Here is a 23,264-nt window from a genome sequence, read left to right as displayed (position 1 = left end):
CTGGCAAACACATATTTGATAGGAAAACATCCCTGGTTGTCTTAAATCAATCAAATCGTTTGTCAGACATGATCACAGTGTTTGCTAATATTTAAGGACATTCTTTCATTTTAGCAAAAATAGCCCTAGTTCAGTGTGTTTCTGAAAAATAATGACACTTAATAAAAAAAAAAAAAAGCCATTTAATAGAGTTCTTTTCTGTATTTCAGCCCATTCCCAGAGGTTGCAGAAGCTGTGCAGGAGGAACTGGACACATATCGAGCCCAAGAGGATGAGGTTAAACGGCTCAAGAGCATCATGGTAAGTTCATAAGGCTCATGTTTAAACGTATATAAAAGATTTGTTGCATGCTGGTTAATAAATGCGGTTTTGTTCAAAGGGCTTAGAAGGGGAGGACGACGGAGCCATTAGTATGTTGTCAGATAACACTGCCAAACTTACCTCAGCCGTCAGGTATGAAGTTCTGTGTACTGTGACGTACTTGTGTGAAGGATCAGCATGATGTGTTAAAGAATACTTATTACTGTCCATATAAGGTTGGATTTTATTTTTTATGAAAAATAACATGTCAGAAATGTAATATAAAATTTGTTTCATTTATTAATTATTATTACATTATTAATAGTAATACTAAGTAAAAAGCAAGATACATATACTATTAATATAAATTATAATATACATATTCTCAAAGACATTTTCTTGGCCAACAGTGGCAAAGGAAAAGGTTTTTCATTTGTTGATCCTCCCACTGAAAAAAGTTAACCTCTCATCTGTTATTTATTCAATTGTGTATCTGAAATATATCCTAATATAATCTAATAATATTCAGCACTTGTCTCATATTGCATGAGTGTCGTTATACATATGTATTAGTCACTGTGTTGAGAAATGGCCTTCGGCTGTACCTCTGCCTGACCCTGCATGTATAGAATAAGATAACAGCATGCTCCTCTCTCCAAACAGTTCTCTTCCTGAGCTCCTGGAAAAGAAGAGACTGATTGACCTCCACACCAACGTTGCCACAGCAGTTCTGGACCACATCAAGGTCAGTGCTTCATGAGAAAAATGTTTTTCATCTCTTGGGTTACATTTTCACAGCACATTATATTATTGCTGTGAAGCGGAGCTGCATATTTTTCTTCTAAATTTGCCTGTCTGTCTTTAGAGCCGTAAGCTTGACGTGTACTTCGAGTACGAGGAGAAGCTCATGAGCAAATCCACACTCGATAAATCCCTGCTGGACATTATCAGTGACCCTGATGGTGAGTCTTTTATGTGTTACAGGATTTCTGCAGTTCTTCCTTAGTATTTTTGTTTTCCAGTGCAAATATCAAGCTGTTAAATCCCAATACATTAGAGCAGGGGTGGGAAATTCATTTTTCCAAGTGGCCACATTAGAAATTGGGGGGGGGTTGTAGAGGGCTGGAGCATTACAGCTAATACAGTTCTGCCCAAAATATAATACATTATATTCATGTTAAAAAAAGCAGTAGGTCAAACATTATAATGAGACAATAAAATGCAGAGCACACAAATATATCACTTTTTATTAAACATTTTCAAAAAAGATTACATTTACACAAAAAGTGCATGTATTTTAAAGATCAGCATCACAATATCAACTACATATAAAAAGCAATAAATGGCAACTGGTTTTTATGTTCAGTTAAAGAAATCTAGCCAGGTTAAGCCTGGCTGATATTGTCACATAGCTGGCGGCACTCTGAAAGGTGAGATGTTATAAATTGCTTTGGCTTGAAAATGCGAGTGTGTTGTACTGTGGCGCATCGCCTTCTATTCGCGCATGCAAGCCACGCATCTCGATTTGATTTAACGAACTTGAGTGCTAAATACACAATATGATTTTTCACAAGCCAATCAAAGATGTCCAGTGTGCCTTAAAAGCCCAGGTCTGAATCAGAGATACAAAATGAAGAAATTTGGTCTGGTTTCGTTGGGAAAAACACAAAAGAAATAACAAAACACCAAATGTTACGTTGCACATTGGATTATATGCGCGCCCCAAGCTGTGTCTGATTTCCACATTTCCTAGTGAGATTACAACAATTATGTATTATTTTCTCTTTTTTAAGTTGATCTAAGCTTATTTTAAATATGCCATATTTGTGGGACTCTTTTGTGATAATGAGAGAGGCAGGATGAGTAAATAAGCTATCTGTGAAACAGACAGCCATGCGTTTAAACCGTTTACAGCTCGTCAGAACACAAATGCAGGATATACAGATTAGAAATGTATTTAATGCCACCTAGAAAGAGCATAAGGTCTGTTTAAATGTATCTTTTGTTAGTTGACTTAGCTTACTGGGCAGGTATGTTTGTAATGAGACAACAAACAAATGTAAACTGCTGAGTATAAGTAAAAATCTGCACTGAAAGTGACATAGAAACTGAGGAACAACAGTACATTATTTAGTGTTTTCAGTAGGTACTATAAATGTTGTTTCTGTTTAAACTCTGTTTAAAGTGTTGATTGTTCAACCCATGGTGTGCTCCTCATAGATTGACAAAACATCAAATTATTAATTAAATTTTCTTTCTTTGGACTTCAAATAAATTCTTACATTTTCCTTCAAAAACCTGCAGAAACCCTGCATTACAAATCCAAGTCTAGTAGTGTCATCAGTTCCATTCCAGATTTGTGATAATAAAACTTAAGCCCTATTTAGACAGGATTATTTTTATAGGGGAAAGTGGGGTCATATAGTAATAACCAAATCCTCCCTGTGATTTTTAATCCTGTCCAAATGTACCATGTCAGTAGTTATTCAGACATGCTCTGCATAGTCTGCTGCTGGTAAAGATTACAATAGGGTTGTACAATTAATCAAAATGACACCAAAAAGACAATTAGTGAATTGCAAATGCTGCAGTGTAATTAAATTAATATGTATATGCAGTGTGCTTAGTTTTGCACTCAAAACATGGCACTGTACTCCATTACACTCAAACAGTTTACAGTCTACCCACCATAAGAGAATTTTTAAGGGCGTCTGGCTAAAATAAAAGTTATTTAAATAAAATAAAACAGACATAAATGTTAAACATAACTTAAAGACTTTCAAATAATAAACATTAGCTTTATTTAATAAACGTTAGCATTATTTTATTATTTTTCCAAAGTTTTTTTATATTGCAACAGTATTATTGCAATAAGCCCTATTTAGGCCTTAATAGAAATCTTTTTTATTACCTTATAATTTTTTATAGTTGTGTTGATATATAACACTTACGTTTTTGCCAAATTGTAAAGTCTCACAAACAAAAAGAAATCCTTTATTTATTTATCAAATTCTAAAGCACAGACCAATAATTGTCTTGCTACAAACCAATAATAATAATGCTAGGCTATAGTAATAATATTGATGATGACAATAATAAGAGCTTTGATTAATTTGTGGCTTGGCAACCCGGAAAAATTACACATTCTGCCTCACAACACCCCATAATTGTGGTCAAATCTTTGTAACGCTTGGCCTCGAATGGCTTATAGCTTTAATAAGCCTTGACTTGTCAGCTGCTCTTTGAGCTTGACCGTAATCCAAACACCACGATATCCCTCAAAGCATGGCGTCCTGCCTTACTGTCATAAAATTTTGTTTTACCAAGAGCAGCCCCATCCTGAGAGATCAAACGAAACTAATTGAATGAGTAACTCATACCCCCTTCCCCTAATGAGAGCGTATCCCACCCCTCGTCCTCATCCAGTCATTTTTCCAGCTTAGTGGACTGAAATGCATCACATCTCAAGGGGAAGCTTTAAAGGCTCTCTATGATGCTACCACAGGACCAAATTCGTTTTCTCTCCTGCCAGCATTGTGAGGTTTCAAGAGGACACCGTTTCTTGATCTCCACAGGGTCCTCTGTAGGTCTGTGGGTTTCTTATGAGTACACAGGAATGGTCACTAGCTATAATGATAATGATCATTTATTTTTCAGGGTCTACACAGGGCTTTATTGTTCCTAGCGCAATGTTTGATTTACCGATCAGGTTTCAGAGCATCAGAGGGAACAAAGTTGCAAAAACAGCAACAAACTGTAGATGCTCTTGAATTTAAAGTAACTGTATGCATTTTTATGATGACTATATAAATGTTGTTCTTGTCGGTAGCTGGAACGGCAGAGGATAAGATGAGGCTGTTTCTGATCTACTACATCACTTCCCAGCAGCCCCCATCGGAGGTAAGGCCCCACACCATGCTCATGATCTGTCATAGTCAACTATAAATAAGAAAACCTACAGATCATAGCAGCCTTTCAGTACAAGTTAAACTTACTGACAGCAGTTGTCTGTTTTTATTTCAATCTTTTGTATGACATTGCTAATTTAATATTGAGAGTTAAACAGTAATATATTGTCCATTGTTAATCCCATCCCCTAACCTATTATTCACTAACTCAATTAACAAAACAATAATAAATAAATAAATATATTACAAACATACAGTTCAATAAATACATGAGTACATGACATCAGGGAATATTTATCTGTTTATTTGGGGGGTTTTCACAACAAACATAAAACACTCTTTATTTTATCTTGTATAAAATCAATTTACTGTCAGGCACATGAGTGAATGTGAAAAATGTATTTTATGGAAGCACCCCACCTATTAAAGCACTTATTTACACGTATTGGTAAAGTCTAGAAGTGATACAGCTGAAGATAACTGTGCATACATCAGTATAGCATAATATTTCTGACATCTACAACAATTACTATTTTTACATTACTGTGAGGAGTAGGTTTAAGATTGCAGTAGGCGTTAACAAAAAATAATGGGTAATTTAAATATATAGCAGCAACTTGTATATTAATTTAGCTGTGGGTCAGGTTAGGAAGCAATTTGTTAAAATAAAATCATATAATTGTGTCTGAAGCTCCTCGCTATCGACTGTATTGGCAAATATATATCATACTCTGCCATTTTGTAGTGGTGTCCGAGTTCTGAGTGAATGACTTTATTTTGTACATCCGTTTACTACTTTTATATAATAATAATAATTTATTACATTTATATAGCGCTTTTCTAGACACTCAAAGCTCTTTACACATTTTTGGGGTTGAAATCTCTTCATCCACCACTAGTGTGTAGCATCCACCTGGATGACGTGACGGCAGCCATATTATGCCAGACCACACACCACAAACTAGCTGATTGGTGGAGAGACAGAGTGATAAAGCCAATTATGATATGGGATGGTTAGGAGGCCATGATGGACAGAGGCCAGTAGGCAAATTTGGCCAGGATGCTGGGGTTAAACCCCTACCTTTTTCAGAAAGACATCCTGGGATTTTTAATGACCACAGAAAGTCACGACCTCGGTTTAAAGTCTCATCCGAAAGATGATGCTCACTGAGCAGTATAGAGTCCCCTTCAATATACTGAGACGTTATGACCCACGCAGACCACAGGTTGAGCGCCCCCTGTTGGCATCACTAACATCACTTCCAGCAGCAAGCTGGCTTTCACATGTGGTCTTACATCCAGGTACACAGGCGCAGCCCTGCTTAGCTTCAGAGGGTCGACCATGTGAGAGTTGCAGAGAGCTAGCTGCCGGCTATATCAACAATCCTCTTTTCTTTCTATTTCCAAAAATCAAATGCAAGATCTTTCATTTTGCAGAGCATGTAAAAGAAAAAGAATTTTATGCCAGGTTTACCTCAGCAATCAGCTCAAGGACACTGACAGAGAGGAAAGAGAGGAAATTATGTTTAAGTTTTGTATTTGTTTTGGTTGTAGTTGATGCTTTTTTTTGTTATATATACTTACTGTTGTTTTTATGTGATGACATGAAAAAATCATGGCCGAAGTTGCTTTTTTTCTTTTTAATTTTAAATATAATTAAACCAATTAAATATATTTAATTAAACTTAGGTAATGAGAAATAAATGTTTTTTTTATTATTAAATAATACAATAAACAGAACAACGAAACAGTGACACAATTAATGAATCCAAACAGGAAGTATAGAAAGTGTTAAGTTTTCAAGTGTAATGCTCATGATGAGATCATCCTTGCTCATGAAAGGATCTGAATGTGTTCAGTTTTCCTGAAATGGTGCACTCTTAGCTGGCATACGCTACATAAGGATTAGTGAACGAGTGAAATTATGAACTATTGTTTACATGTTGTGACTGCACTATTGACACTGGCATCATTTTTTCTCATAACAGTGAGAAATGAGTTTTTGTGGAAAACAAAATTATGCCACAAAATCTGTCAACTAAGCCAGTGTCTTCTTTTTAACTGTCCTAGATAAATAATCCTAAAAACGTAGATTTGAGGTTGACTGTGGTGGGCTACCCTGACGTGCACTTTCGGTAACACCACATTTTATTATAATCAGTGGCGAATGCATGGATTTCATTGTTTGGGGAGACATGGAGCCAAAAACATTCTGTCCGTTCCCTATGAAGCTCGGCTCTGCTTCTTAAACTGCTTTCAGACTGAGTCTTCAAAAGCCTTGTTGTTCTTCAGGACACATGCAGTGCAGATTTGAGGAACACTGACACCCTTTCATGCCACGGCCAAGTGTTATTACTCTTGTACCTTGATAAAGCAGGATTGTTCAGTTCATGGCAAGATCTCTTCTGCTGGATGTTACTTAAACGCCAAACAAATGACAGTTTTGAGTTCCTGTGTACACTTCCGCCACTGAAGAGGATGGACCTGTGGGACCACGCTGGGTTGGAGGATCTCCAAGTGGCCATAGTTCAACTCTGGAGAAAGAGCACTGGCTTGAGCTTGACTGTCATTGTCTATTTTGTTTATCAATACAGGCTGTAAAAGCTTTGAGTTTCTAAAAAAGAACGGCGTGCTCAGAGTTTGAACTATTTTTCCGTGCCTTTTGGTTATCCTTTCTTTCATCTGTGTCCTCCTGAACCAGTGTAGGTTATTGTTGGCTGAGCGTTTGCTTAAACTCCAAAAGCAGCCATTTTGTTGTTTGTTTTCTGAGGCTGTAATGAGGTTGGTGACATGAAAACGGCCCTCTCAGTCATGTGGTATAGACGACTGACAGGAACCAGAGTTTCTCCTCACCCTGATGGATGCATATGGCTTGTGAGCTGTGTGTCATCCCTCACTCTAAAAAAACAGCTCCTCTTGAACTATTTAGTTTTTTATCTTCGAGTGTTGAAATAATAAAGACATTTTGTTCTTTTTAGGCTGATCTAGAACAATACAAGAAAGCCATGGTTGATGCAGGCTGCGACCTATCCCCACTTAACTACATTAAACAGTGGAAGTAAGTTCTCGCCATAGTCAACAAACACACCATAACACGCTGTCACATTTGCCTAGTTACTACATTAAATTCAACAGAAAGATGAGAACAGTAGTGTTGCAACTAATATAACCTATTTTCCAGAGCTTTCACCAAGATGGCTGCGACGCCAGCCAATTACGGGAGCAGTGGAGTGAAACCTATGGGGTATGAGGCTACACCACATTTAATTCTCAAAATGTGAATCCTTTTGTTAGTGGCATAAGTGATTTGAATGCAATGGACTGTCACTTTTCCAGACTGTTCTCAAGGGTGATGAACACCGGCTCCCAGTTTGTAATGGAGGGAGTGAAAAATCTGGTCTTGAAACAGCATGTGAGTATTTAATAGCACTTAAGGAAATAAAAAGCATAAAGAAGTGTACAAACCTATTCAATTCAATTCAATCCAATCTGCTACCATTTGACCAAATAATGCATCTTATTATGGATATGTGAGTAACTGTATTTTGATGGTCCGTTTGAGTAGACTGTCTGCTTAATATCTGTTGATACTGCTCCTTCAACAGGCATTTATCTGACTCTAAAAAACTTGTCAACTTACACTAACCCTAATCCCAACCCCATCCTAACAGTCTACTTATAGTCTAATGAGAATTAGTTGACATGTAGATGCTATGTAACAAATGGACCATCAAAATAAAGTTTGACCGATATGTGCATTATAGCTTATTCTAATTAAAGAACAAACATAAAGTGTATCTAGGGACCAGAAGATTGTACTAAAATATGTTTGTTGCTCCAATAACAAGTGTAGACCGGGTCAACTTCGGACCACTTCACAATAACGCATTTGCCCAGATTGTTTTTTGTTGTCTAAGTGCTTGAGTGGTCAAATGCATTCAAAACACATTTAAGACCACTCCATTTCTAAGTGCTGACTTCATTTCGTAAATCACTTCCATTTTTACTTTAAAAATAATTAGTGGAATAGTTTGTGCAAACTAAAAGATAAAAAATTACAAAAAAAAAATGCAGATGTGATTGTGGCTGGTACACACTCCTGTTGTAAACATAAAAACTAGTGGATTCTTTATGTTAAAGTACTGCCAACAATATGTAGTAAAACAATTTGTATGTACAGTTGAAGTCAGAATTATTAGCCCCCCTGTTTATTTTTTCCCCAATTTCTGTTTAACGAAGAGAATATTTTTTTCAGCACATTTATAAACATAATAGTTATAACAACTTATTTCTAATAACTGATTTATTTTATCTGTGCCATGATGACAGTAAATAATATTTGACTAGATATTTTTCAAGACATTTCTATACAGCTTAAAGTGACATTTAAAGGCTTAACTAGGTCAATTAGGTTAACTAGGCAGGTTAGGGTAATTAGGGAAGTTATTGTATAACGATGGTTTGTTCTGTAGACAATCGGGAAAAAAATTTGCTTAAAGGGGCTAATAATAACTGCATAAATGTGTATTAAAAAAATCTACAGAATCCTGTCAACCACAATTATAACCAAGCGTCATAACAGCAACTTTTGAAATATAAGGCTGGGTTCCCTACCAAAGGAAAAACAAGTGAAGAATTCATTTTGGGCAAGTGACGGTGATAAATTTACATTCAGTCAGCGAGCTGCATTTACCAGTTACTTTATTTTCTGTTTTTACTTATGTTATAGCTTCCTTTCTCCTGAAATTTGAGATTGCAGTACTTGTGGTTCTTGAATGATTTATTTGCTTGTGATGCTCTTTAGTTTTATATTTGTTTGGACAAAGCTGTGCTAAGTTTGTTGGCTTATTGGCTTTATGGATATTCTCAATTGTTTCTCATATAGAACCTACCGGTTACTCGCATCTTGGACAACTTGATGGAAATGAAGTCAAACCCAGTGAGTGCTTATTTCTACCTTTCCTCACATCTTTTTATCTTTATATGTGTCATAAGCACTTACAAATACCCACTTATGATTTCCATGATAATTTTCTTTCCTGTTTAAAACCACAGGATGGAGAGTAAATGATGAGGTAATTTAAATTGTTTGGTGAACTATGCCTTTAAGGCCTGTCATGAATAAATACCACTAAAACTTCCTGAAAGTAGCAGCAGACAGAGTTAATGTGGGATTAATTAAGTTGTTCATTTATTCAGAATGGTTACTTCATTTAGATATTTTACAAGTTACTCCTTGCAATTCAATATGCCTGCTTCTATACTAAATTGTTGGTGGGAAACATTACATGCATCTTAAAATAAATTCAAAAAATTGTAAGTGAAATGTACCTTGATATCTTGTTATTTCAAAAGAGAGTCTGGAGAACAGATTTTTAAAGGTACTGTATGTAAGGTTTTGACTCTCCTAAAGCACAAAAATCTCATAATAAGTTTGCAGATATTTAAGAAACATGCTAAATGAACATTCTTGTTTATCTGAAAAACAATGCTAAACTCAGATATTCTGCTTTGAAAATGTGTGTTACGTGCCGGAACATCTGTCTTTGTTTTGGTCAATTAACCTGCCCAATGCCAGTTTAGCCAATTATATTTCAGCAACCCAGGTTGCCTTGCTGGGAAACGGTGTATTTCATTCATTCAATCAGAAAGGCTCTTAAAGTATGTGTCCGTGACCAAAATGCAACCTCCAGTGGACAGTAGCTTCAGGAGTTTCACATGAGGTGGTTATTAATTATTAAATAATATAAATATTACAAACAAAAACATTTGGTGAACAGGTTACATTGTAACCCTGTTCCCTAACAAAATGCTACGTTAAAAGATACGCAATGATTAGCAATTTGATTGTTTGCACCAGAAAAAACGGGACAGAAATTTAAATGAAGTCATTCAGAAGCACAGAATAGTGCACTCACTGCACTCCAACGAAATGATAATTTTATTATCTAATTAATACCTATTAAATATCTTTAACATTATTAAATGTAAATGCTAAATCACTGGTATGTGTTGGCTTTCACTGATTCACAGTTCTGAAGTTCAAATGGTTTATTTTATTTTCAACATCTGAGGTAAACTGCCTGCTGCTGCTTTCAGTAGTATGGCAATAAATGTCATGAAAAATGGCATTTTAACTTACATTATTAGCATTTAGCAGTGAATAAAGCACATGAGGTGTACCTGAGCTGATCATTGTCATAGTTTTCTGTAGTTTAGCTGCAAGAAATAGAAGCCGTTTCTAAAATATAAATTTCAGATTTTGGTTAGGACAAAAACTCCTAATATGGAAAATATTCCTTCTGTCAAGTGCCGTTGATTTTATTTAGAACACAACCTAAATCAGTCATAGACTCGATAGTCAGGCTCACTCTTGTTGATGTTGGCAAGCTGGCAACCTGTGCTTGCATGTGTTTTGAACCAGGAGTGCAATACCTAGTTAAACCACTGGGTGTCAAACTTACATACTGCACCTTTAATGACATTTTACTATCCCACGAGGCCATGTGAGAGCATTTATGAATAGCAGTGAAGTTACTTAAGTGATTTTGTAGTCATATTTAAGAGTACAAGATTTTAAGTGCAGTAATTATTTAGGTATTGCTTAGACTTTGAAATTATATTATCTGCCAAACAAAAACAGACAATAATAATAAAAATCTAAGCTATAACAAAATGTCTTTCAATCTGTTATCTAAAAGTCTAAATTCCAAAATGTTTAAAGATCATAGGGTGGTTGTGTCCAGTGTGCTTATGGTATTGCGTATCGCCAAGGCTCACTGCTCTACCTCCCACTGCGGACTAATGCGTATGACACTGCAGCGCTATGGGACACTGACTTTGCTCTGAACGGGGCACTGAAGAGGCTCTTTGAGTGTGCCGAGACCTCAATCCAGGCAATCTGAGCTGCACAGTTAATGCGACTGTCTCAGCCAGGGGAACACCTGTGGAGAGAGAGAGAGAGAGAGAGAGAGAGAGTTTCTAGTGAGAGAACCCAAAGCATGATGTATTAAGTTTCTAGGGCTGAGGGATTTTGGAAGCGGTCCATTTGGGCTTTTCACCTTTTGTGAGGCAGAACAAAGGTTCAAACCCCTAACGTGCACAGTGCTACAGGACATCTACACAGAAGCCGAAGCCATTTGAGTGATAAAAGGATTGTGTTCTGCTACACTCGAGGAACTCATTGTCTGCAAAATGTCTGTATATGAAGCATCAGGTATTTGAACACACTGACTGTTTTCGAGTTATTATTGGATCGCCTTGAAGGAAAAATTGGCTTTTGAAATTTCTCCCAATGCTTTGAAATCATCTAACTGCTGGGACGGCGTGGGGGGAATGATTGATGCTGATTTTTTTTATGAATGTGGAATTACCACAAAGGATATGATGTGGCAAATCTTTGACAGCACCCTCGTAATATGACTTATAGGACTCCTCTATCTTGAATTCTCCCCAAGCACAATTCCAGGAACTATCTCGACGTGTTTTCAATATAAAATGCTGTAATTGAGACAGCTAGCTGACATATTAGCTCCTGCACTCATTAGCTTATGTAACAGCGGCCTTTTAGCTTCCCCTTCTCGTACTGTGACATAAAGACCTTATTTCCTTCTGAAACACCCTCAGGGTCCCTCTGATCTTCTCGCTCTTAAAAGCTGGGGTGGACAGATTGCTATATCCTGTTACCGACTGGAAATGCTTCCCCTTCTTGCCCATAAACTTGAATTGAACATAACCGTATTATCATTTTCTCAGCTACTGGAATTTCAGTGCCCTGCACAATACGTCTGTTGTTGGGGGAGATGGGGCAGCTGAGCTCTCCAGAATCTCCTGCCTCCACCATCCCTCAGATAGTCCTTGCAGATGGGCCTGTGCGACAAGGTCTCAATAGTGTGTTCGGCATTTGCTATTAATATTGAGCTTTGTAACCCGGCAAGAGTAAACCGATAGCAGAAAAATCTGAAGCATTTCAGCATTTGGAAGTGCAGCGGGGCTCTTCTATCAGTAAGTTGATGGCGAAGTATTTCTTCCAGGAATTAAGTAGGTGCCAGGTATGCCAGTCTGACTTGGGTCCCATGGGGAAAGAGACAGCCTTGGCCCATCCAATGCGGAGGATGAGGAAGTAGGAGGCCACTGGCCCCTACCTCAGAGACAGTGCTCCTTAGTTTGTGTCAAGAGTCTTCAAAGCAGAGAGATGATAATCTCGTTCTTTGAGTCAGACATTTTACTGTTTAAGACTTCTGGTTTCCAGACGAATGGTTGCTGGGAAGCATTAGATCTTGATAAGCGTTTAATGTAGATGGATGAGGTGGTTTTTAGGAGATGGTGATGTGGGGAGGGTGCGAGGGTGACTGTTATTTCATCTTTAATTTACTTACGCACTCTGTAATCCCTAATGTTATGTGTTGTGATTTTTGTAGGAGACTGATGACTACAGATACTTTGATCCCAAGATGCTTCGTGGAAGCGAGAGGTAGGACACTGAAGATGAAGACTAGTCTCCTTCTATTTTCAAATGATACATCTCTGTGTTTGACTTGGTCCCACTGTATTCAAATATTATGTTAAAGGCATTTGATCCATGGAGGAATTCAAATTCGCTTGTGTCTTTATTACATACACATAAGGCAGGATTGAAGTTAGGCAAATAACGGATCTGTACATCCTTGCCAGAGCTGTAACTTTCCACTAAAAATATTTTGAATATAAGAAGATCTGTCTTTTTTCCTCACAACTATTGACTGTTTTCACTCTCTGCCGGTGATGATGAATTAATCCGTACCTTTTTACTCCCTCAGCTCCATTCCGAGGAACAAGAACCCCTTTCAGGAGGTGAGTATAAAATCAGTGATGGTATCTAATGGCCTTGATTTACACCGTGAGCATGTTGATACGGTATCTTCACACTTTGGCACCTATGCTCTGTTACCTGGCAGGGTTAATCTATGGCACAGAGAGCTTTCTGTTCCTAGTTGAGATTAAGCCTTACTGCAGATAAAGTGAGCTGGAAGCCCATTGTCTGAGCTCACATCTGTTGGAGAGCCATTTGAGTCTTCTAATAAAATATTGCAGGGTTTTTATTTTTGTGCAGGGCGTGTTGAAATTCACACAAGATTAAACTTGAACAAATAATGACAACTTTTGATTCCACAGGCTATCGTCTTTGTTGTTGGAGGAGGCAATTACATAGAGTATCAAAATCTTGTTGACTACACAAAGGTATGACACATTTTGAAATGTTCTGGAACTGTTTGCTTTTGAAGATGAGTGTAACGATTTCCTTCTCTACAGACCAGGCAAGGAAAGCGGATTCTTTATGGCTGTAGTGAGCTGTTCAATGCTGCCCAGTTCATTAAACAGGTATGATTAAACAGCATAAACCAATAGGAAGTGCATGTTGTATATATACATTTTAAGGTGTAACTTGCCTAATTTACCTTAAGCTGAAAGTACAAATTCATCAAAACATTATCACATACAAGAACTGAATTCTGTGAAAAATCAACTGCCCTGCAATTCATTGCTCTAAAATCCGACAGATTATCCTTGAGTTGGAGGAAACAACACTGCTTTGAGTGTGTTGGAATGCTTTTTGCTGGGCGAAGCAAATCTCTGTTGCACTTTGTCTTAACAAAGTTGACACCAAGTCATAACGTGCCTTTCCCTCTCTAAATATTTTTAAAACATTTTGCCCAGTTTTTTCCACATCAAATTCTTTTTAATATACTTTTCACTCATTTGCTTTTTGGGGTGAAAACAAGGGGGAGGGTTTTATGTCTCTCTTCTCCCTATTTTTCCTATGGTCATGAACTTCTATGACACTGACTGTGTGCAGCATAATTGTTGAGTTGTAATCCTGCTTTTGTTAAAGTGTTAATGTGATTATGCTGTATCAGAGCGGTTAAGACTAAACCCATTCATTTCTCCCTAGCTCTCTCAGCTTGGTCAGAAATAGGTGGAGTGATGAAGTCCTGTTATCCACCATTCTCAAATCTGGAATCGAGATCTCTTCAGTTGTACTCCATTAAAACCCCTCTAACTACAGAATCATGCATATTTCATTACTGGAGACTGTCTTTCTTATACTATTTAATTCAATTCTAAATGTTCCCAAAAATAAAGTTTAACAGTCTTAAGCACCGATTTTGTTTTGCTTACTTTCTTTGAGTCTGCTTTGGGTCATCTGCATAGATGTACACATCTCATGCCGCATAATGGGCTTGTTGACGTCGGGTGAATTCAGGAGCAAAGGTAAATGCCTTAAGTGGTTTGGTGTCTGTGAAGAGCTGACCTAGAAATTTCAATCTTTAAAGTCTTTAAAAAGATAAGGAGATTACACCTAGTCTAGATGAACACTGGTGCTCTTACAGTAAAGGCCATTTGGTGTAGTCTGCTGGTTGTTCTTGGCTTCCACCAAAGAAGAGAGCAATACTGTTAACCCCATCAAACATCATCCTGAGATGACTCCAACCTAAAGGTTTTCATTAAGATGGACATTCACAGCATTCCTCCCACAAACATCACAGTCTACCGTGTGTCGGATGGAGGAGAAACAGCTATCGGCGTCTATTTGGTGATACTAGGTAACTGCATTGAATTATTTGTGCCTTGCTAAGATTTGTGTCTTCCTGAGCTATAGCAAATACTTTTGAGATGGAAGAGTAGGTGAATTTTATCTTTTCATTTTTGATAGGATGGCTCTCATGGATTGGAAATGGGACTGTAATATTGCTTTTAACAAAGCAAAGAAAGGCACTCGAACCACAGGATTTCTTGACTCTCAACCTTGCCATTTCTGATGCCAGCATATCTATTTTTGGGTATTCTCGAGGGATCCTTGAAGTTTTTGATGTGTTCAGAGATGAAGGCTATCTTATAAAGACATTTTGGACTTGCAAGGTAAGGGTATGACATTGGCACTCTTATGTCACTTAAAACTTGGTCCAGTATTTCTGAAGACTAATGGTTTCCATTGTATGAAAAGAAACATTTTAAGATTTTTGCATTTTAAAGAGGTTTAGGAATGAAATGCAAGTAAACGATGAATGATGTATTTGAGATTCTCAAGATGAATTTAGTAAGTTCAAACGAACGAATGACTTTTCGTGGTATTCCTTTCATTTCAATGAATGTTCTTAAAGGACATCAAAATATCTGGTGTTGGAGGTCCATCACTGTGTTCCCTTCGCAGTCTGGCAGGTGGTGTTTTGAAGCAGGAGGGGCTGAAGAGATGAATTATTTGTAGTCGTTCCAAGTACACAGGCATGTGTCCTTTTATCCCCTAATCTTGCTGGCTTGTTCCCCAGTGCCTGTTTAGTGGGTGATGAGACAAGTCAGAGTGATTACTCCCTCAGGTTTGCAGAGAATGCCAGACCTGCTTGCAATGTATAAGATTTTGTGTCTTGGCCAGGTGGACGGATTCCTAATCCTGCTCTTCGGACTCATCAGCATCAACACACTGACAGCCATCAGTGTCATCCGCTACATCAAAGGCTGCCACCCTCATCATGGTATGCTCCGTCTTGGCCAAACATTTTGGGTTATTATACCTTTGTATAGCTTAGTTTTGTGTGTGTTTTTTTTTTACTCCAGGTCCATTATTGAAAGCTGTTCTGTAATAGTTTTGCAACAATATCTCCGCATAATCAACTTTTTTCTTTTTGTGTGCTTCCCCAAGACTATTTGGGTACAATAGTAGCATATGTTACTGCTAGATGGGTAAAAAATTGCCATCCTATAATAGTAATATTTTTAAAAAATCATAATATAATCATACACAATCATAAAAATAGCTGTCTTTATATTTGAGCGAAGAAACCCTGGTGGATCATCCAATTTCAGGGTTCTTGGCCCTGAAACATTATTAGGGAGTAGGATGATAGCAGTGTTATTTTTGACAGCAAGTTTTTATTTAGTTTTAGTCTTAGTCTTTTGACTAAGATTCCATTTTAGTTTTAGTCATATTTTAGTCTTCTGAATCATTTTAGTTTTAGTCGACTAAATTTCATAAGATTGTAGTCAACTAAATGTACTCTACATTTAGTTGACTAACATATATTTGTTTTTTCCGTTGAAGACTAAAAGTTAGACATGCATTGTTTATATATATCATAAGTAATATGTACAATTATGTGGCAGCAATCAACCCACATGTAAGAACAGTAGCCTACTGAAAATGCAGGATTGTGCTTATATTTAGCAAACTTTTTATTTTAATGTGGTAAACTACTAATCTTTTTAACCAGTCTGTTGAACAGTTTCAAGCCATTAAATCTTAAAAGGGATTAAAATAGTTTAAGTCCACTTTGCAATGTCTGTCTATACGGTAGCAAGCAGAATAGAGGAAATCTAAAGCGAAAATGTAGGTAAAAAATAAGTGTGCTTTACTTGAAGGCAGTTTCGTTATATTGCATGCTGTATGCAACTCCCTGATAAGTGGAGATTATTGCACTACAGTATCATTACATCCTTACAGATGTAAAAATAGTTGCTGAATGATGTCCTGAATAAAGCAAGCAGTTTTTGTTTTGTGGTAGTTACACTGTAAATGGCTGCAGTCATGACGATTGCAGCAGACAGCACACGTCAACCTAGCACGATCTGGGTTAGCTAAACTGTAACTGTTAGCCACAAATAAAGTGAAAAACAGGAAGGTTATGATCATCTGAATTTAAGATTTACCAAAAGGTCAGTGAGAGGCTATACCGTTTCAGTTAAGCAAAAGCACACACTCGGGTAAATAAAAAAGATTTTACCTTTGCGTGAATTCCGGGATGATTCCTTGGCATGCTGATGTTGCTTTAGATTTGTTTTTATTATAGTTTAACCAGACAGACAGACAGACGGACACCCCAATGGATGATTATATAATCGCCTGTGTCTTCTGGTGGATCAGTTACTTTTCAAATGTGCGTGTTTGCATCACACACCAAGATTAATTCTGATTAAATATTTCTTTTAAAACTTCCCTGAATTGCTTTCTCGTCTTGTTTTTATTAGTTAACAGTAATGTCAGTATATTTTTATTGTAGTTGTCGTCATCATCACCAGACAGAGTTAGAAATTAGCAAATTTGGTTCACTTAGCCTTGTCTGAAAAATCAGTATATAAACCAGATTTAACTAAACAAAACTTGACCAAAACAAAACCATAAATTCAGTCTTTGATAAATTTAGAACAATGTTATTTTATCACTTTATCCTTGGCTGCACAAATACTAGATAAATCAGCATGATTATATTATGAAGACTGTGTTGATCAGAGTCTTTCTGCCATGTCCTTCAGCTCATCACATCAACAAGCGTAATATCTGCTTGGTCATAACTGCAGTCTGGCTGTTCTGTCTGTTCTGGGCGGGAGCTCCACTGCTCGGCTGGGGTAGTTACAGAGGTAGGATCTAAGCAGGGACAGAATTATTTTTTCTTAAAAATAAATTGATAATGAGATTTCATTCAATTGCACTTCTTCCGCAGCACGTGGGTACGGGACATGTGAAATCGACTGGACAAGAGCTCTGTATTCCATTCCATTTAAGCTCTACGTCATTGGCATTTTCTTTTTCAACTTCTTCGTGCCACTGTTCATTATAGTGTTTGCATACGTGTCCATAATCCGCACCGTTAACTCCAGCCACAAATCCAGCCAGGGAGGAGATGTCAGCGAGAGACAGAAGAAGATAGAGCGCAGCATTACACGGGTAAAACCACTATCATTTGACCAAAGATTAGTGCTGAATTCCTTAACCCTAAAAGTCAGATATCTGTCAAGTTGATTTGAAAACCAGGATGGACCCGGCCATTGATGAACATCTCAACTGATAAAAAGGCAGTAAGATCTGAGGCACGGGCAAACAGAAATGCTATTTTGTTTCACTTTAGTTGATGCGCTAAATAGCCATGTTGAATTCTAAAGTTGTGGTTGCTGTGGTTCTTAGCAGTTTCCAAATTAGTGTTCTGACCTGCAGGGACCAAATTCCAAAGTTAGGATTTCCAACATCTGAGTACAAATAATACACACCATAAAGCCACAGTCCCGCTAGAATTCAGGCATATAAAGTTATGAACACTGCTAAGGTTATAATGTGACATCACACTGCTGTTTTGCTTAATCTAACATGCTGAGCAGCTGTATTCAATTTTAAATTCACAAGTGTTGTGGTTCCTTCAAGAGTTGAAATTCTGATATTTCAACTGGTTTAACTGGAAAGGGCTGGATTAACATAAGGGCTAGGTGGGGCTGAAGTCCTAGGGCCTGCAAGAGGATGGGGCCCTTGATTTGCTGAAGAATTCATCTGCGCCATGATGTGGAAATTCATTTCAGTTCGTTGCTGTTCAAAAACAGCTGTTAAACAATGGTTTGGAGTGGCTGTAGCCCAATCTGTATTTTAAGTAGCGCTGTCTTAGTCCCCAGTAAGGGTGACCAGATGTCCCAGGACAGTTTCTTATTTCGGCTCTACTACAAGAACAGTCCAGTTTAATGTATTCTAACCAAGTGCATTGTAGAACAAAAAATAAGATTCAAACAGTATTTATTATTAACGTGCAGTAAGAGAAGCCAAGATAGGCGGAATCATTCTGTAGATGTTAATGGATTCATAACTAGGCCCAAACGGAATCTGTGCACAGAAATTCCACAGATTTTTTTGTACAAAATTCTCCACAGAAATAGCAAAAAATGTCCGCAGATTCTGTCTGACCATACTCACAACTAATCGATGTCTTGGCACTCACACAATCCTGCCTTCAAATAATATAACCAAGACAGTTGGCAACCAAATCAAATAGCCTGCACAACAGCTATCAAGAGGTCCATCAGTACAGAGTTGCCCATATATTGCAAGAAAATATATGCTTAAATCTAACTGAACCACTTAGAGAGTGAACTTTTAAATAAATGAATGTCCTAGGCGATGTGATGGCACAGTGTAGCACGTTCTCGGCTGGGTCAGTTGGCATTTCTGTGTTTGCTTAGGTTTCCTCCGGGTGCTCCAATTTCCCTCTCAAGTCCAAAGACGTGGTATAGGTGAATTGGGTATGCTATGAAATTGACCATTGTGTGTGTGTGTGTGTGTGTGTGTGTGTGTGTGTGTGTGTGTGTGTGTGTGTGTGTGTGTGTGTGTGTGTGTGTGTGTGTGTGTGTGTGTGTGTGTGTGTGTGTGTGTGTGTGTGTGTGTTAGGGCTGTGCAATCAATCAAAAATCCGATTTCGATTTTGGCTTATAACGATTATGAAAAACCTTTAATTGAGATAAATGATTACTGCGTCATATACCGCCCCCTTTCACACATTTGTTACTCTTAAAAGCGCGAAAGACACAGAAGCATGCGATCAGCATTCAGTCTCAGTCGCACACTGAGACGAGCAGAGCTTAGACATCTAAGGTCATCTTAACGTCAATTAGGGGTCAAAACGCCGTGTTTATTGATTATTCATATTAACACTCATTTGTGTAATAAAAAAACGAGTTGAGAATCAAAAACAAGTGAAAGCGAAACCATTAAAGTGACAGCGCGCAATATTCCTGCTGCCGTCTGTTTTTATCATTAATCAAACAACTAAAGGAAAAAATCCCTCACTGCTCTTGACTGAAAGACTTTTGTAGCTAAAGTGTTTTTCTTACAGTGAAGATGCTAAAAGCACAGTTTGTTTCATATTTTTATTTTATTGTATTTGTTTCTCTTTCCTTTGCAGAGTGGAAAATAACTGTATTTATGCAGTTGAAGTTAGAATTATTAGCCCTCCTGAATATTAGCAACCCTTTTTTTCCCCAATTTCTGTTTAATGGAAAGAAGATTTTTTTTTACTTATTTCTGAACAATAGTTTTAATCACTCATTTATAATAACTGATTTAACCACTTAAACTCTGCGGTCCGTGACGTCATTGACTTTCGCTTTCAGATTTAAAGGGCTAGCATTGCACCAGGCCCCCGTAAGTGGTGTCGTTTGAAAGTGTATAATCTATATTTTATGCACATATGCATCACTTTGGTTTTTATTCTACTGTATAAAATTTATTTACACTTATATACAGAGTATTTTGGATACCCGAGCTAGGTATTTTACATTGGTTCATTTTCATATTTTTTTACATGACACATGTACAAGTTATAGCTCAAATGAAAGCTCTTGCTGGTGCTCATACTGTTCTATCATTCTTTTTACTGAATTATATTCATATGCCAAACAGTTGTTAAATTAATTGTGGTGTTTCCATGGCGCAGAAATGTAAACAATACATTCATGATCAATAAGGAGTCCCTGAAAGCACAGACAGCTGTCATCTCTTACCCTATGCTGTGCCCTTCAGGGCCATTCTCCTCTGTTTTTGAGGTGATGTGCATAAGTAATCCTTTTATATGTCTGATGTGGTCCAATCACAGTAAGTTATGTTTGATCAAACAAAAGAATAGTGAAATATGTAAACAAGGATCGGTCTCTGTGGCTTGAACAGCACCTTTCATCATATGGAATGCAATAACTTTAGCATAGATTATGGTAGAGACCTTTTTCTTTTTTCCTATGATTACAGACATGTGCAGGAACCACCAAAATTATTTACATCACGCTAGACTACACAGAACCTAAAAGGTACACTTTCAAATTTTAGTTTATAAAAAAAAATACTAAAAGTGCCTCTTTTTTTAGGTGTTTATTATAACACAGACAACATATGCAGTTATTTTAAACACTTTCAATAGTGTTTTATGAAAATCCAAAGGGTTTTCTTTAAAATAATACCAAATTTTTGCATTTACACCTCTGCATGTGGATTTGGGAAGCTTTTAAATTTGGGTAGGCAAAATCCAGGCGGAAATCCCAAAATAGCAGCAGAGTTTAAGTGGTTAATTTAATTTTGCTCTGATGACAGTACAAAATATTTTACTAGATATTTTTTTCAAAATATAAGCATTCAAAGTGCAATTCAAAGGCTTAATTAGGGTAATTAGGCAGTTCATTGTATAACAGTGGTTTCTTCTGCAGGCAATCAAAAATATATTGCTTAAGGAGGCTAATAATATTGACCGTAAAATAGGTTTCAAAAAATGTAAACCTGCTTTTATTCCAGCTCAAATAAAACAAATAAGCCTTTCTCCAAAAGAAAAAAATATTAGAGGAAATACCGTAAGCTCCATGTTACGGGCTGATCTGGGTAAGCAGATTCACCCCGAACATTTTTCAAATGTTCCCTTAAGTAATCCAAGAATCCCCTCAAGGAAAGGGTTGTGTAAATAACAAAAGGCATTTTCATTTAGTACTGCCTGTGTGAAAGTCACACCCTTTACAGTGGTTCAAAAGATGCCTAAAGTTGTTTATTTATTGTTTTGATTATGTCTATTACTGAGAGAATGAGACCATTGTACCAGTCGCACTGAGACATTTCAAATGAAATTAAACATGATAGATAAAGTCACTTGGGTTAATTTAGAACATTCAGACTTTGAAATGACCATATGTGTGAGTTGGGGTGGTTGAAGTCGAGATTCAGGGGATTCAAATGCAGATGTAGGGGGAGCTGGCTATTCCCGTATTCCCACCTGCTGGGTTGTGGAGTTAATTGTCTCTGTTTTCAGCTCATGTTTTGAATTGTCAAAGACATCAAAGTATTTGTGATATCTCACGCCTTACAAAAGACAATCAAATACTGGCGCTGATTTTTTTTAGACAATATATCTATATATCTGAGAGGAAAAAACATGTTAAGCTTCTTTAATTGATTGACTCAGGATCAAATGGGAAAAAAGAATCAGGGATTTGAAAGATATTTTAGGGATTTCTGGATAGCTAATGTTTGAAGTTTTTTTTTTAAGATAGCTCTATTTTATTGTAATGCACTCATTTAGGAAGTATTGCAAATGTGTTTATTTATTTTTTTTTGCTGATTTTGATTAATTTTGTATGCTTGTAGCCTACGCCTACTTATATTAAATATAAAACATTTATAATAATCAAATATAAATCAAATAGTGGAAAATTAAATAATAATATTAATTAGCAAATTTATAATAATAATAATATTATTAGTGAAGAAAAACCTACTTTTGTGAGGTGAAAAAATAAATGGGGCCCCTGGGCCCAATTAGGCATGGGATGATAACTGTTTTCAAGGTTCATGTCGGTTTGAAAAAGTCAAGGTTTTAAAACATTCCTACGATATATGTATTTATATTTTTTTTTAAATGTATTTATGTGTTTTTACAACTATTTTATTTAGTTTTAAAGCAACAGCGTCTCCAGCTGAAAAGACTTCACTGTTGCAAAATATTTCAAATAGTTTCTTAATTTAGTTTTTTAAAGTAAAATATATTGTGTTCAGTGGGGGAAATTGACCTTTTTTAACCAGACATTTAAAAACAACATTTTTTAGAGTAGTAATAATACTGTGAAACCATGATATTTTTATTCAGTTATCACACCATCAGAATCTTATACCGGCCCATGCCTAGCCCTAATATGTTCTTAATCCAGCCCACGGTGACATTCTAGTCAGCATGTTCCTTCTGGGGACTTCTCAAAAGAAGAACCTCAACTCTCTGCGAAGCCACAGTGCCATTAGACTTTGCAACAGCAAATGTCAACACATCTATTTGTTGTCCTGTATTTTTGCTCCAGGTCTCCCTCATTCTGTGTGCGGCCTTCCTGTTGGCCTGGTCCCCATATGCAGTCATTTCCATGTGGTCCGCCTTGGGTTACCAAATACCCACACTCAACGGCATCCTGGCAAGCTTGTTTGCCAAGTCAGCAAGTTTTTACAATCCGTTTATCTACATTGGCATGAGCTCTAAGTTCCGGAAGGACCTGCAGGCTTTGTTTTACTGCCTCAGACCAACATCAGCACACAGACCCACCCCTCCTGCACCGCTGGCCCAGCCTGCTGATGTGCAGCTCAATGTGGAGGATGAACCAGTAGAGATGGACCATAATCTGAGTGAACACATCCATGAGGAGAAGGCTGAGACCCCTTCTGAAGTGGAGTGCCAAAATAGCCCATTAATCAAGCCCCACAACATCAGCCCTCATGGATTAATGAGGAAACCAAGCAACTCTGGAAGACTTTAG

The 23,264-nt window shown here is 37.1% G+C and overlaps 2 protein-coding genes and 1 long non-coding RNA gene across 4 annotated transcripts in view; 2 read left to right on the top strand and 1 right to left on the bottom strand.

The window, feature by feature from the left end:
- scfd1 (sec1 family domain containing 1) overlaps positions 1-14,348 on the top strand; it is a 26,539-nt gene extending 12,191 nt beyond the window's left edge. The window contains 14 exon segments of one of the 2 annotated variants that reach the window (NM_182861.2): positions 210-300; positions 380-453; positions 964-1,045; positions 1,166-1,262; positions 4,130-4,200; positions 7,187-7,266; positions 7,390-7,452; positions 7,545-7,620; positions 9,094-9,147; positions 12,629-12,681; positions 13,007-13,040; positions 13,362-13,427; positions 13,500-13,568; positions 14,140-14,348. In NM_182861.2, the coding sequence (NP_878281.2) occupies positions 210-300; positions 380-453; positions 964-1,045; positions 1,166-1,262; positions 4,130-4,200; positions 7,187-7,266; positions 7,390-7,452; positions 7,545-7,620; positions 9,094-9,147; positions 12,629-12,681; positions 13,007-13,040; positions 13,362-13,427; positions 13,500-13,568; positions 14,140-14,163 (934 nt within the window). In that variant the 3' untranslated portion in view covers positions 14,164-14,348. 2 annotated transcript variants of the gene reach the window in all.
- On the bottom strand, positions 14,188-17,521 carry LOC141378585 (uncharacterized). Its single transcript, XR_012393441.1, has 2 exons — positions 16,964-17,521; positions 14,188-15,517 (listed from the first exon to the last, which is right to left on the bottom strand). It is a non-coding gene; the product is annotated as an uncharacterized lncRNA (long non-coding RNA).
- Positions 14,698-23,264, top strand: opn6b (opsin 6, group member b). Its single transcript, NM_001316950.1, is given in 6 exon segments — positions 14,698-14,791; positions 14,902-15,107; positions 15,619-15,718; positions 17,493-17,597; positions 17,681-17,904; positions 22,818-23,264. Coding segments are annotated over 6 exon segments (1,176 nt in total).

Source organism: Danio rerio, chromosome 17 (assembly GCF_049306965.1).
Source record: "Danio rerio strain Tuebingen ecotype United States chromosome 17, GRCz12tu, whole genome shotgun sequence".
NCBI lineage: Eukaryota > Metazoa > Chordata > Actinopteri > Cypriniformes > Danionidae > Danio > Danio rerio.
This window is presented reverse-complemented; position numbering and strand designations above follow the sequence as displayed.